The sequence below is a fragment of the Suillus subaureus genome (assembly GCF_016647635.1).
Source record: "Suillus subaureus strain MN1 chromosome Unknown BJ212scaffold_12, whole genome shotgun sequence".
Lineage (NCBI taxonomy): Eukaryota > Fungi > Basidiomycota > Agaricomycetes > Boletales > Suillaceae > Suillus > Suillus subaureus.
Window position 1 is genome coordinate 696556 of NW_024538568.1, and position 15457 is coordinate 712012.

At 47.8% G+C, this 15457-nt stretch overlaps 4 protein-coding genes across 4 annotated transcripts; 1 reads left to right on the forward strand and 3 right to left on the reverse strand.

Moving 5' to 3' along the window:
- Window positions 1–919: 919 nt before the first annotated feature.
- BJ212DRAFT_1348894 (uncharacterized protein) lies at window positions 920–2674 on the reverse strand. The gene is made up of 4 exons (XM_041335438.1): window positions 2296–2674; window positions 1869–2247; window positions 1637–1741; window positions 920–1437 (listed from the first exon to the last, which is right to left on the reverse strand). The coding sequence occupies exons 1-4, from the start codon at window positions 2603–2605 to the stop codon at window positions 1344–1346; spliced, it is 888 nt and encodes a 295-aa protein (XP_041194186.1). The 5' UTR covers window positions 2606–2674; the 3' UTR covers window positions 920–1343.
- A 3689-nt stretch (window positions 2675–6363) lies between these two features.
- On the reverse strand, window positions 6364–7422 carry BJ212DRAFT_1298966 (uncharacterized protein; the record flags this gene model as incomplete). Its single annotated transcript, XM_041332771.1, has 1 exon — window positions 6364–7422. One exon carries the CDS (start codon window positions 7420–7422, stop codon window positions 6364–6366), a length of 1059 nt encoding a protein of 352 aa, XP_041194187.1.
- A 3917-nt stretch (window positions 7423–11339) lies between these two features.
- On the forward strand, window positions 11340–11776 carry BJ212DRAFT_1348921 (uncharacterized protein). The gene has a single exon (XM_041335439.1). It carries the CDS (start codon window positions 11377–11379, stop codon window positions 11659–11661), a length of 285 nt encoding a protein of 94 aa, XP_041194188.1. The 5' UTR covers window positions 11340–11376; the 3' UTR covers window positions 11662–11776.
- A 112-nt stretch (window positions 11777–11888) lies between these two features.
- Window positions 11889–15105, reverse strand: BJ212DRAFT_125386 (quinon protein alcohol dehydrogenase-like superfamily). The gene is made up of 5 exons (XM_041329744.1): window positions 15001–15105; window positions 14632–14943; window positions 13917–14580; window positions 13837–13857; window positions 11889–13783 (listed from the first exon to the last, which is right to left on the reverse strand). Exons 2-5 carry the CDS (start codon window positions 14904–14906, stop codon window positions 12116–12118), a joined length of 2628 nt encoding a protein of 875 aa, XP_041194189.1. The 5' UTR covers window positions 14907–14943; window positions 15001–15105; the 3' UTR covers window positions 11889–12115.
- Between the last annotated feature and the right edge of the window lie 352 nt (window positions 15106–15457).

The window sequence follows — 15457 nt, forward strand, 5'->3', positions numbered from 1 at the left end:
TGCCGTGGAGGAACAAACCAAGAAGCCAACTACCATAGAATCAGGGATCCTCACCAACCACGTGTAAGCAACGAAGTCCTGGTCAGCAACACCCCATGGTGAGTCGCAAGTGAGTCACATCCCCCATACTAATACTATAAAACTACGCGCTGCCATGCGAATTTTTCTCACTCACTCCTTAACACACGCATTCGTACTTTTTCGACATCGTTCAAGGCATCGAGAACGGTTAATGAGGATTTGCCCAAGACGTGATGCATGTCGTCATCATCCCCTACCTTGTCCTAATTATGATAGCCCACTTTTCAACCACACCGCACACAGAGCACTACTCCCTAGTGGCATCACCTCAACTATCCACCCAAAAACTCCGGGTGCGTCTTCGGATACTTCAGTCGAAGGCGCCCTCAGAGTCCGAGTCGGGCTACGAACGACAGACACGGTGTTATTGAAAGGACGCTATCTACGGTATATCAGAGAAAACTGACTCAAGTCAAGTACGTCCTAGATAACTCCTCCAATACTCTTCACTCACAGAATAGAATCAACAAACCCAGCTTCGAGCGAACCAACACCCTCGCACTCCCTCGTCCGTTTGATCAGTCTGAGTTGTTCCCTTGAGTGGAGCTGCACCGATTTCTCAAACGCACGAGGGAGGTAATACTGGAGCATATGTGACGAAGAGGTGAGAAGGGCAGAGCAAGTTGAGGAATTTCACGCTGACAGATTGATCAGATATTGAAGCTTTGAGTACTCGCGTTCACGTTCGATGTACATCCCACTTGCTCGATATCGATGTAGGAAATGGTGTCATAGGTTTCGTACAGTCCTGTACGATACATATGTCCACCACTCCCTACACCGCACTGTGTATTATGTATTGACTCGAATCAAAACAACATCTTTCCCCAGCATATGCTCAACTTTGAAATCTCAAACTCGGAGATACGAGAAGGATATTTTATACACATTAACGACGGCCTAAATAATAGCTTAAAAAGACTCGATGCATCCCATCGCAGATACCGACTCTACGTTGTGACAGAGAAAACGATGAAATGCGCTCCCTGTTCAACTATCGCATCCCTCACGCGTTTGAAATAACAGAGATAGATAGATCTACTCAACTACATCAAACGCACTCGGGACGCAGGTATATGCGGAACACACAGCCAACTAGTGCCAGCCAGCTCCACAGTGGTATCAATCAGGACTCTACGCATCGTAGATAATTTGGATGGGATGCGCATTGCATATTAGAGGAGGAACTTCCCTCACAAACGATCCTAGAAAACCCGACGTGATCTTCATAAACCAGCACCAACACACCTCGTATACAACCGCTAACAAATAATACAGCTCCCACCCTCCGCTTTCTCAAGTCTTGCATCTAATCGTGCGTGGAGGGTACCGTCGGGTGCGAGGTAGGGTGTGTTGCTGTAGGGAGGGGGTTGTTAGCGTTTGTTGGTGGGGACGGGCAGACGACAGATGACGGAGCGGTAGCGTATATGGAAAACGGTGTAGATAAGGGCATGAGGAGTGACGAAATAGATGACGGGCGAGGAATAAACGAAACGGCAAGGCAGCAGAAAAGGGCGATACAGAAAAGCCAACCAAACCAAAAAAAAACACTCACTCCCATCCAAGATCATCGCTCAACACACCAATCAACGCATTCGTATACTGCGTGCCTTCCTCGGACCACGCAGCTGGTTGTGGAGGTCTGCAGGGTTTTTGTGAGCTGGGCGTAGATGTCGTAGAGTAAATTAATGGTGCAGGGGAGAGATGAACGGTGAAAATGAGAGAATGCACGGAAGAGACAAAAACACATCAGGCAATACAACACATCTCACAAGAATGAGACCCACCTAGGACCATCCCGCCCAAGCTCCAACATACTAAACACAGACCCATCCGACGTACGACGGGCAAGTCGATTTTTAGATTGAAGTCGTATCATCACGGGCGGTTTTGCTTGCGTAGGTGAGGTAGGCACTGGTGTTGAGGGAAGGGATGGGTATCTTGAGTGGGCAGGTGAAGATGATTCGGAGGGTAAGTCTGGTATCGAGGATGGAAGAGGACGAAAGACGTCGATGACAAGTCTTCCATCTATGAATGTAGGCGGGCTGTGCTCCATGAGACCGAGTGCGACTTGCCAGGGTCCACTCCCCGCACTACGAGTAGAAAGAGAGCTGGAGGAGGGAGAGGGGGAGGGAGAGGAGAAGAAAGTGAGCGACCATATACGTCCTACAAAAAATATGAGTGCGATGAGGAAGGAAATGAGAGGACACTCACCTCGTGCAATAAACTCTACACCTACCACACCAGCGACGCGCATTCGTTTTTGCCAGAGACGGATTTTGATAGATGCGCTAAAGGCAGCTTCACCATCGACCTCGCGGACGTCGATGTCATCTGCGGATGTGGAGCCTAGAACGAGGGCGTCTAGATCTTGTGCGTCAAGCCAACAACACAGAAGGCAAAAGAGCGTGCTCACCCGCTCTGAGTACAGGTATAAACGGCAACTCTCCCCTGCGAAGCTTCCCAAACAATAGCTGATCGCCACTCGCAAGACAGGCAAGACGGATGTCTGTAACGCAGGCATTGTTGAGCGGACCTGCGTATTGGAGCATATCAGGGAGGATATGAGCGTGGCGGTTGAGAATGGCCCAGTAGATGGGAGTGTGTCCTTCGAAGGTGGGTTGTTGGAGGATGGCGGAGAAGGATGAGGGAGATAGGGCAGATGCGCATGAGGCTAGGATTGGGGTAGCAGCAGAGTTATCAGTGGTGGATGTGGCAACGAGATCGCGAATGAGGGAGATGACAGTTTGGCGTGCTTGTTTGGTGCGAGCATTTGGAAGTAGGGAGAACCACGTTGAGGACGATGAAGATGCTGTGGGACGGGTAGGTGGTTCCGGTGAGAGACGAGGTTTCTCATCTAATACAACGGTTGAAACAGAAGCGATGGTGTCGTAAGAGGGAGGCAAGTCAACTTCGTCGTCGGCTTCATCGAGGTATTTGTCGAGCAAGACCATCTTGGCGCTGTGACTCGACGCGTTGAGGAGAATCAAAATTATATAGATCTAGAGGCTGCGGGCTACGCAGATGGCTGCGCAACACTAGGCGCTTAACTGCTGCGCCCTCGTGACTGACAGTGGGAACGACTACGACGGAACCAGTACATCGACCTAATTCATCTGTAGAACCTTGCTGGCACAGCATCTACTTACCACTGTGGCTCTCTGCTCATGAACTTAGTCAGTTCATCAACCTGTGTCTGAGTAGGGCGCCGAGATACTGTCTGCCAGTCATCGAAGATGTCCAACACGAGAACAGCATCATCAACTATACGTTCCTCTAGAACTATCTATCCGGGAGGTAGGATTGCATAAGCCATTGCAACAGCGAGTGAATGTGGAAGGTCTTTCTGAAGCTGTAGTTAGGATTTGCTCTCGCATTGGCCATGGCCTTGATTTCGGGAAGATCGGGATGTAACTTGGTGAGGAAGGAGCGAGCTGTCTCATATAAAGCTACTCCTCAGATATGTAGTAACCGTAGCACCTGAGCATTATGTTGCGGGGGTGGAAGGGTTGTGTTGATACGGTTTGGTTTCAAAGGGTAGTTCCAGGATCGCACTGTTGGTTTTGTTTGGTCTCAGCTGGTGAGAAAGAGGAATATCAGCCAACAACACCTGGACGCACCTGCATGCTAGACATCGCACTCATCGAGGCTGTGGAATTTGTTCAAGATAATTGAAAGTTAACGAAGATCCAGTTGGCTCCTATCTGTCAGTAATATCTCGATGGATCCGACGCCTTCATTTTCGCGTAAATCTCTGCTCAACGTTCCGTTGCTTGCCACCTTAGAACGGTTACATTTTCAAGAATTGAGTACTCGCATCCAGCAGTACTAGTCAACTTTTTTTCTTCGCAACGAGACCACTCTGTCAGGACGCATCAAACCATGGTAGAACCTCCAGCTCATCTTGCCTATTCGCGAGCGAGCGATCTGCAAGTTTAAGCATGTTGTCCAAATCCAACTTCAAGGGAAGACCCAATCAAGAGCGGACAGAACTGGGAGGCGATGACACAACTTCACAAGTCGCAAATTGATCTGGTAGTGTCACGGTGCATCGTCACTGTACGATTTCCCGTAGCAACGTCGGTTCAACCAATTAAGAATGTCACGATCCTATCCGAGCGATTCCTGCTGTAAGTATATACTGGTTTTGAGCGAGATACATAGGCGCAGAGGTACTACATTTGCAATAGCTAGGTACCCTTGGTTCAGAGGACGTCCATATCAGCACACTAATCTATGAAGGAGAAGGACGACGCACCTTATAATACACTCCCCTCCACGCATCCAAGTCCGAGCTAATTTAAACATCATTCCACCACTTTAAAAAGGGTCAATTAACCAACACGCATTTTGGATTAGAGATAGAAAATTCACAGAGAAAATGACTGTGACAATAGTTTCACATCACTCATGTCTCCATGGAATTGCGATCTCGGAGTTTCGCAGTTAGTCTAAGGAAAGTCTTGGATTGGCGTACGAGATAATGATTACGGTGCGCAAACATAGCATAGATATTGCATTAACCATAATCGCTATCTCGTACAGTAAGGATAGGGTACTTGAACATGGGCAGAGCTTTAGTCGTGAAGGTTTCGGCTAGTTCCAGTTGCTCATGTACATGTCCCGGGTGTTGCCGTGCAATTGTACAATTGTCCCTTCGTCAACTCTGCAACTATTGAGATTATCATTGGACAGGCCATTAATTGGATTTATGCGGCCGGGAAGAGTCTGACACTAGACCTATCCTTCTGCTTATCAGCCGTAATCGAATCCACCGCAGTTTTCAGCCCAACTCGATTCTTTTACCGCAATGCATCCGTCGTACAAGACCTCAATGACATAGATTAATATCGAAGCTTACATTCTACCTCTACGGTGCATACGAAGACCACTTTTATACCGTACGTATTCTATCCATGACTCGAATCGAAAACTTGCTTTTTCCGGGTACTGTCAAGTTTAACAACAATGCTTGGGAAAACATAGGTAAAACCAGGCTAAAGGAACTCTACCCATCACAGACCAGATTCAAGGCACCGCTCCCTATGAAGGTGATTTTTGGCTCCGCAGAGTACAGGGTCGTGTCTCAGCGGACTACAATTCAACTTGGGGGTAGGATATCTGGTGTGTAATCCCATCTCATTTCCTGTCGAGGTGGGTATAGCACATTGATCCTTCCAAATGTAGGTTCCTCAAGACGAACCAGGCGGATTTAGATCCTGTGTATGATTCAACATAGTTCGGCGAGCACGAAGGTGAAGATGTAGGAGTTAGGTGAGTCTCTGCGATCGTTCCTTGGCTATCGAGAACGTTCGGCTGATGATACATCTATGATGTAATGTCACCGATGTAACTTGATATAACAATTTGTAGATTTGTTGAAAACGAAACGCGTATGTACGCGTTGAGAGACTGTAAGAGTGTTTCAGATTCTTGGTGTCCAAGACAATCACGAGGGTCATTGTCAATGATACCAAGAGGCCTCTTGGATGACTTCAAAGCGCAAATTTAGGAGACGAAAGTTCGTGCTGTTACCTTCAGAATCAAGCCAGAGCTCATATCTGACCCTGCATTGGTTGATACAGCTTAAGGCCTCACAACTGGTTATCAAAACGTTCCAGACGATAGAAAGTGGCGAGTAAGCTCCCCGTACTCGAGTAGAGCTATGTCTGACGTGGGGTCTTTTTTTTAAAAAAAACGTTCCGGAAGCTCACCACTGGCCTGCGAAGAAACCAAGCTAGGCCATACTACTCGAGTTGCATTCTTGGCGTGCATCATGAATGCATCCTTGGCAAAATTCCCGCTACCTTGTGAAATGAGTCTCGTGCATGGGCTATGGTCTCAGCAGGAAAAATTATATCTTTAAATAAAATCCGTTGTGTTTCAGCGCAAAATTTATACAACCCTCTTCAATTGTTTGCTTTGTTCGCCAACGGTCTATCACTCATTCACTTGAAAAGCCATGCGGCCTATGTGGAAAGCCATCACGTCGACGGCAACACTAACAGACAAACAGTGACGTGGAAGAGCGTATGATTGACGGTACGGTAAGAAAGATTATGTATGCGTCGAGTTACATATATAAGTCGGCATGTATCTGTCCAATCAGCGTGGAGTACGCTGTCACGTAGTAAGCGCCAGGCTTACACCATGGCTCGTGAATCATACAGTCCCCATCGCATGCATTGGGTATGAGAAGTCCATAGTAAGTGTACAGTAAGAAGCACCGATTGTAAACAGGTCTACATCCAAGAAAAGTCATCAAAGCATCTATCATCATCTTCATAACACCCGCTGCCCCCCAGCTCCGTCAGTTATTCCGCAGGCCCACAATTTATCCCACGTATAATGAAACCGCCAAAAGTGTTCGCGACAGTTCGTGACCTCGACGGAAATACCATCCGAATGAATCCTCTTCTGTCCAGGATGGGTCACAGGAAACGGCGGTTCCATCCACGGGAAGGACTCAGGGTCCTGCTTGTACAGGGGGGCAGATACCGTGAGCCGCTCCACGTGCAAGTCTACTCCTCTTGTGTGATCGATATATGAACGTATCTTGTAGGGCTCAGCCAGATGCGGGTAGACAACTGAAAAAGTTTCCAGGCTCTTCATACAAGTCCACGGAATGTCGCACAGCCACGGACGCAGCAGGAATGATGTGAGCTTTAAGCCCCTGCTGATGTCACGAAAAATGTCCGAGTCCATGGGCAGATCGATCAGGTAGATGAGATGGGGGATTGATGCAAGGAAAATGGATCCCTTTCGAATGTTCTGGAAGATCATATGGGAGGTGGTATGACCCATTATCGTTAGACTTTGGGTTTTCCCTGGAAAAGGAGAGGGTCCGTGGTCAACATTGGGATCTGCGCGGGAGCTCGATGCATCTTCTACGCTCTGAACAACAAGCTTTAAATAGTAACAGTCAATCGCAAGTGCCGGTGCAGCCAGTAACACCGGAACTAGCACGCTGATTTCTGGAGCGAGATCATAGACGAATATTTCAGATTCTGCAGACGCTCCGATCCACATTTTCTGTACGACGGAGGTATAGTCAAAGAAAAGATCACTTTTTTCCTCTGCGTACGCTTTCTGCATAAGCAGAGCATTTGCGAACATCCTCACGCTGTCACTTCGGCGGAGCGAGATGGTGTGCAGCAATTTGGGCGGGGTGATGCGTCTCACAAGTCGAGAGACGAGACACAGGGAGAGGGCAGTTGCATAGGGATTTTGATCGTCATATTTCTCTTCTTGGGAAAACGTCGGTTCGACTGCGTAATTGAGAATGTTGAGAGCAATCTCGAGAGGGAGGTCGCTAAATCGAGAGCGGATAGCAGGCTCCATGATGGGGGAGTAAGATGCTAAGCTGATTAGGAGCCCTGCCTTTAATACTCGCATCGTGAATTGTGGCATCACATCCACAACAATAGATGCGCATTGTGTGTGGGGCCACAAGTTGTGACCCGGTGGCCCAGAGCAGACTTATTATTCCTTCTAGGTTGCACAATGTACTCTTCTCCTGTGGAACTTACTATTTGCTAGTTGCCACAGATTATCATAGCAATGATGTGGATGCGGCACGAACAATAGAATCCACCTTCCGACCATACTCGATGGCATGCAGATGAACTCGTTCAGGTTTCGTCATGGCACAGCTCTTATGGTGCACGGTTTATCACTGAGATGAGTTGTTTCCGGAAATTTTTCACTGCACTGGAGGAACAGGTAACACTGAGGATGATCGGTAAAGTGTGAGATAAAATCTATTTCCAAGTCGATTGAGCACCTGCCGTATTTCCTAAATCAACCTCATAGCACTCCGTCTGTGCGAACTACATTTGTCACCAAGCAGATCCTAATGCCAGATGCACTCAAGGCATTGATGAAACCGCAAACTTCGCTGGGTGAGCCAGTGTATAAGCCGCGCCTCTATCTTGAAGTTGTTGGACACCGGGTGCTTAATTGAGGTTGCATTGAGGTGCAGCAGACTGGGTCGACTCTCACGCTCACTGTGACAGAAGATGATGGCACAGGATTTTCATCGTTACCTGAGTAAATGACACTGAAGTATGGAGCAAGGTGAAAGAGAGGTATTTGCGAAAGCAAAATGACTACATCACGAGAGCATCACGATAATTTATACAACAACTTGATGTTGGACTAGCGTACTACAAGTCCATGTATGAGAACGAGCCTGAGTGTAAGAACGAACTCAACCGTGACGTCGATCCAAGGTCACCACCTGAGTAAGGAAAGTCTTGGATTAGCGTACAAGGTAATGACTAATGATTGAGATAAGGTTTGAATAAATAAGGACCCGCAAACTTTTTGACAGGACAACTTCGTTGAGTGACTTGCTCGACGACCGCTCAATTCTAACTTGAAGTAGGGCCATCGTGCAAACGTTATACAAGTTCTAAAGTTGGTCTGTTTTATCTAAATTCCCAATATTCACACTGGAAACAGGCATCTTTCAGCGATGACATCAGGAGCGAACAAACTTCTACCAGCCACTACGATCTTGACAACACTACTGAGATCGAGTACATGAATCTCAGCGTCGAGGACAGATCTCTGCTCAGAGTTCGTCAAAAGCTCTTGTATGACCTGTATCTACTTCGCAACTTACATAAATAAGTACCATGACAAAACCTGGAATGGATACAAGCAAATTCTCCCGCTCCCTGCGCGCTACCTGCCCCGGCTGCCCGTCGTAAATCAATCATATCGATTCTCTCCTGAACTACACACTACTGCTAGTTGACACGTGGATGCGCTCCTGAAAAGCAATTGAAGTCATAGCGGTTGCTATATCAGAGTTGGCCACGAGCTCAGCGTGATATTCTCGAACACCGAGGATGAGGCATGGTCCCAGCACAAACAACTGCACGAACTGGAATACCTGAGCGAGACCAAGATAAATCTGAGCATCCAGGTAAGACATGTCCTATAGAAATTATGAATCATGGTCACATGTAGAGGTCGGTGACAGATCGGCATACCGCTGAGAACATTGGAGAGAATACATCGATTTGGTGGCAAGAGATAGCCAAAAAACTAGCACGTGCAAAACTTTAGCGGAACAAGAGAACCGCATTTATATGATAAGCTCACCTTGCAAAGTAGCTAACGTGAGTTTGCATTAACACCGTGAAACAGTCCCCGATAATACCTCTTGTTGAGTGTCGTCGCAGTTCACGGAAGTGTTTAACAGCAATCCACACCGCGAAACACAGTGCAAGGACCTCCCATACAGTGGCAAGTATCCAAGTCATGAAACACAGAAATACAGAATTTCTCGCGTAGCCAATGGTGCACTGATAGGTGCTAGAGAGAACGAGTACCTCTGGTATTTTTCAATGACCCTGATATACTTGAACAACAGATTATTAAGGCTCACTCCCTGACATCTGCATCATCTGTATTGCAACCATAACTATATTGGCGATTCTGATGGCCAGAAAGATGACGACGAGAAATATCAGCACCTTTCTGGATTGCTGATACATGGCATGTAACCGAGTTATCATAATGACTTGCATGATATTTCAGTCAAGTCAATATCACGGAGAGGCGTATAGCTCACCGCCCAGTATTACATTTACAACCTCACTCATCCAATCAAGTGCGTTGTACACGATAAGGCCTGACAAATTCAGCAACATTAGTTATCAGCTTCGGAAGATCATAAGTGTGAAATAAACTCACAACTGTGGGAGGCGTTACGTTGAATCAACGAATTGTTCGAGAATCTCACCCACCCCTACATGGTAGTTCAGTGTCCGGACGGGAATGGAATGCATCAGTATAGAATACTCACTGTATCTGTCATCGAAATCGTTGGAATACTGACTGTATGCCGCTCGTCACAAGAAAGAAACAGATTCTATGCGAGGAGACATACTCAACACGTCCATCCTGATTGTGAGAGATGGGTAATGAACGCAACACCAATGGCTTCAACATCCAAACGTACACAGTATATCCTATTCCAGCATAGCGCACCTAGGATATTCTGAAGTCAGCAAATCTTGGACTTGCTAGGCGTGAATATGGAAACGTGAGGTACATACACTGAGATAGAGAAAGGTCATTAGAGACCAGCGTTGCCTCTGCCATGAACAAGTTCAATATTTTCACGTCGGTCATTTGATGTAGGAGTCCGCTCACCCAGATCAGTTCAACTTATAACACAATTCTAAGAGAGTTGGCTGCCCAAGAAATGGATCGACCTACCTCTTGTCCGAACGTAAGCGCTAAGAATACCATCAGGATATCAGTGGTCTTTTCATACTTAAGCTTGCTCACCCCAATCGTACATTAGCCCGACAAAGGTGGCAACTGCGAAATTGAAGTCAAGGCGAATCGAATAATCACCGTTATCACGCGGTTGACTCTCCACAAACCTATAAAATAGCTGGAAATAAGATTCCCATTGATGATTGGCCACCAACTTGGATCATTCGAGACAACAGTCATACTGTCAGAGGATGGGAGTGAGTGAGCGGGGGAACTCGGTGGACGTATAACGATCACATTCATGCTTGATATACCACAATTCAATATTCAGCGCCGAAGTGATATTTGAGGAATGAAGTGTTTCAGCAATCTGAAGTCGATCTATCGATATTGCAGTTACACCGTGTACACCGTGGCACTCCAGTTCTTCCCGAATTTTCACATTACGTTCCCCAGAGAGCCTGAACTCGTGCTGCGCCTCTTTATATTTCATGCATTAGGGATATTGATGGCAGCTGTTAGTGCCGGTGAAATTGCAAAGCAGCGACTCGCATGGAATGTTTGAACCCCGCAAAAGATCGGCTCCGAGAACCGTTCTTGGTTTCGGCCAATTTCGGCGACGTGCGGTACAGTGCGATCTTCGAAGTATTAATATTGAAACGCGGGCCAATCGACTATGCGCAAATCCCGTGCCTCTAGTGTGGGCGGAGGATGCACAGGCCCTTTCATTTATCTATTTCGTTCATACAGCCCTGCACCTGATGAACACGTTCAAGCTGCATCTTTCACAGTTTTTCCCTATACCCAAATTGAGCCTCGGACCCCATCAGGATTGGCTTGGATTGAAGTACGATTGTCGACTAGACTCGTGACCAGTCTGACGTACGTCCTTTTGAGAGTGGGAAATCTTGACGTAGTCAGACTGGTCGATCTCGGAGAAATTTGGCAGGCGAAGCACGGAGTTTGAAAATTGCAGGTGCCTTTTGTGCCGACGCCGTGTCGTCGTCCATCATATCATACGGATATTGCTACAGCTCTATGTTATGACCGGCCCAAATCATGAGCTTTAACGTTGATTCCGTATTGCCCATGTCCATATCTGCTTTGAATGCTCTCGACAACCTTCCAACGGACTTTACAAACACGCTTTCAACCATACAGTTCCAGCAAGTACTCGAAGCCTTCGCGCACCTTGATTTCGTCTCGAAAGACACCAAAAATCCGAAGTTATTTCAACTCAAGGCTCTCGTATCTTTACTGGCAGGAAGAAATGTGATCCTCCAAGCTGAAACTGTGCGGGTGCATTACTTCGGAAAAATCCATCCCTCCAAGTGGCCATGCTAGGTTTGTCTGAGATGGTATACAGCAGGAGGTCCGTAGCTGTCATCCGCATGCCACGGAGCATTTTCAGCAAAGAGATTTTTTTTATTCTGTGTCGAGGCTGCGAGGGTCCACTGTCGAAGGATAGGGCTAGCATAATCTCCTAGGTGTGCGCGTGAGGTTGCGGCTCGTTCCGGGTGCTCTGTACTGCCGCATGGCACAGAATTTCAGAGGACAAAGGAAGGCACATAGGGAGGTGGAGCACAAATTGAACCCGAGCACCCATGCAGGCAGATGTAATGAGGATGATGGGACATCAGTCTAGTAGTATCGGATAGAGAAGTGGTGCAGATAGATCCCCATGGTCTGCTCTGGAAGGAAACCATAGTCCAACACATGCATGTCGTATCTAGTAGTATCACATACGAAGTACCAATGAAAGCCGCTCAGATCTCTAATCTTCGGGGAGAACATGCATCTACAGTATTTCTACCGTCCTGACGTCCATCGGGTATCGAACAGAAGCCACATCTTTGACCTGTGCAATGATATCACGATCCGATGCAACCCTCTTGTATTCTCCGCCGCGCTGCCGCGCTAGCAAAAATGCGCCAAAAGGCTGCCCAAGGCGAATAACTAACCGCAATGCTCGCGATTCTAAATCATCCACCTCCTGTTTTGCAAGAGAACGGCTAGGTGACTCGTCTGACGGGGAGGAAGGTGGCGTCCAATAACCTTCCCCGCTCTCCATATCGTCTAGTAGATTTGCAAAGTCTGGTGGCTCGAGGAGAGACCGATCCCAGGGATAGACAAGCACAAACGTTTGATGAAGGGGCCTTGTCCGCGAGAACTCAATCGGCTCTTTGGTGGTGATCAGCAGGTCATAAAGCCCGTCTGCCTTGACTTCATACCGAGTCTCCTGGGATGCACTGTAGCTCAGACTGACTTCTGTAACACAGAACGCTACGCAAGGCAAATGCAGTCTGCAGTTCGCGAAACGAGCAGCGCTCGTGTTATCAAGCCGGTCGTAAAGATTCGAAGCCAATTCCACAGCCAGAGGATTTTTTCGCAGCGAAGACATAGCTGTCTGAATCTGGTCTTCGGACAAAGATGGAAGGGTGCATGGAAGAGTGGCGTAAGAGGTAATAAAGGCTGGAAGACAGCTATTGAACTCGGAAGGTTGTCCAATCCAGTCGAGGACGGTGATGTCGCCCGACCGAGCCACGATCTCCTGTAGGAGCCGCCCGAGCGCGTTCTGCTTCTTCTCGCCATAGATTACAGGTAGGTGGACACCGAAGATACCAAACAATGAGTACGCGATATCTTCTTGCAATGTAGTAACACGTGATGATGCCCATTGAAGCCTCCGCCGGGAGTCGATCATCCCCGGACGGAAGGAGATCAGGGCCCGTGCATCTATGCCCGTCGCACCCTCCAACTCCTTCATGATTGTGGGGGACTCTTTGTGATTGGGAGTGCGATCGTCGAGATATAATGACCAATCCTTCTGATAAAAGATAACAACTTTCGGAGCGACAAATTCTTGAAATGTCCATCCTCGCTCGTTCCAAACACTGTTCGCCAGTGCACCAGACTGGGATGAAGGGGGGACATCGCATAGGTAGACGATAGTAAGCGCTGAGTGGCGGTACCATACGAACATGGAGTTGACCGATTCTTGAAGCTCAGTGTTACTCTTCTTGTCGATGCAGCATGTATCCATCCATGCCCAGCAATACCCAGCGTCACGAGCGATTTCACAGAATGACTGCAGTTTCTTGATACCACCAAGTCCACTCAACTCGTACACAACTTTGTCCTGGATGTCGTGCAGCAGCGCCTCCTTCTCTTCCCATCTGTGTGATAGCAGGACGCAGCGAAAGTACATCGCTACCACTTCCTTGATGCGCTCCATTTGGAGTTCTGAATGCTTTGTTATGAATGACAAAAGCTCTTTGTACTTTGCACTCGTTTTGAAGGCGTTTAGTTGTGCCGCCCGATCGCACAGAAGACCCGTGGAGGTATTGAGTAGACGTAGCGGGGCATATTCGAGTTCAATCCAAACCGCTCGTTGAATAGCTTCTTCTCTTATCATTGCATCTGGGTCTGAGGGTATTGAAGTCGTGGCTATGCCAGTATCATCAGCCTAGAGTATATTAGTCGAGCACAATCAGATCTTTGAATGAGAGTGTCACGTACACTGAGTGCCGACTTGTTAACCTGGCAGGGCGCGTTCAGTTGTGAGAATGTAATACAATGAAACATGCCTGTCAACTCACCTTCGAATCTGACAAAAGGTCGTTGAGGCCAGCTTCAATCACAGCAACATCCCGTAAGTACACGTTTTTGTCCCAGCAGCCAGTGACTAATAGCTTTCCATCCATGGAAAAGGATACACAGTACACTTCCTCTGCGTGCTGGAGGGGGGATCTGATGGGTTGGCTGTTCTCGAGGTTCCACAATTGCGCTGTCTTGTCGCACGATGCGCTTGCGAGGATGCGGTCATTTGGAGATACTGCAATGGCAAAGACACCTTCGGTGTGCTCTTCCAGTATCGCAATTTGCTTCCACTTGGTTGTATCCCATGTCCTAATTGAGCAATCGAATGACCCGGAGATGAGCATTTTTCCGTCCTTGGTCCAAGCCAGGCAGCGAACAGAGTCCGTGTGTCCTTCAAGAATAGTGACAAGCTTGCCAGTCTTTGCATTCCAGATTTCGACTGAGTGTGTTCCAGTGAAGGGCCCATCACGTCCACCAGTTGCAAACATGGTCATGTCTGGTGAATAGACGACTGCCCACACTGTTTGGTGCGCACTGGTCACGATCGATGCTCGAAGTGTAGCTCCCCCACTTTCCACGTCCCATTGCCTTGCAGTCCCATCATCAGATCCGCTTAACACTCTCCGACCATCTCTACTCCAGCAGACAGATATCACCGCTTGTCTGTGCCCCGTCCATTTAGCCATAACCTTGCCGGTGTCGATGTCCCACAACCTCACTGCATGATCATCACTCCCGCTAACCACTTTCTTCCCATCTGGAGACAATGCTATACTGTGCACTTTACTTTCTCCATCTCTCCAGTCTTCTCCAATTTGTGCCCCATTCTCCAAGTTCCACACTCGGAGTGAGCTGTCATATGAACAAGTGATGATCTGCTGTCCGTTGGGCAGGTGTATGACGCCCGAGATCCAATCAGTGTGTCCTTTGAATTCCTGGCGGAGTGTTATCTCTGATGTATCCTGCGCCCCAGCAACGGATGAAGACATAGTCAACTACTAAGTGCAGCGCTGTCTCAGCTTTCATCTGTCAAATTTCAAAATCAGCACTTACGAGGGGGTCTATCAGCAGTGATGGACGGACGACAGGGAATAATGGTTGTTTTGGTCAAGTCAGTTCAGTTCTTTGCTTCCTGGTACGTGTTCGCTTCACAGCTTATATGTACACAGCATAGGCTGTGCAGCTGAAACGCCCAAAAATCATCTCATTCGGGTCACGGAACGTGACTCCCTCTACTAAGTCGGAGAGCTGCTCAATTCTTGTTCGCGGGCTCAGCCCGGACCTGAACACAGGCTGAACTTCGAGCACATCTCGCAGGGCAAGCCCAACTCATGAGGCTCGCAGCTGTGCCGGAGAACAATGACGATGACCCCAATGAGCTTGGCAATGATGGTGACCTTGACGATGATTATCTATCTGATTCTGATGTATTGCTCATGGCAACTCTCCGAGAATATCGATCCCTTGCAATATCTATTATTGGTGATGGTTCACGAATACAACCGGATTCCTCGATGCAATGACCTCTTTTCATGCCACT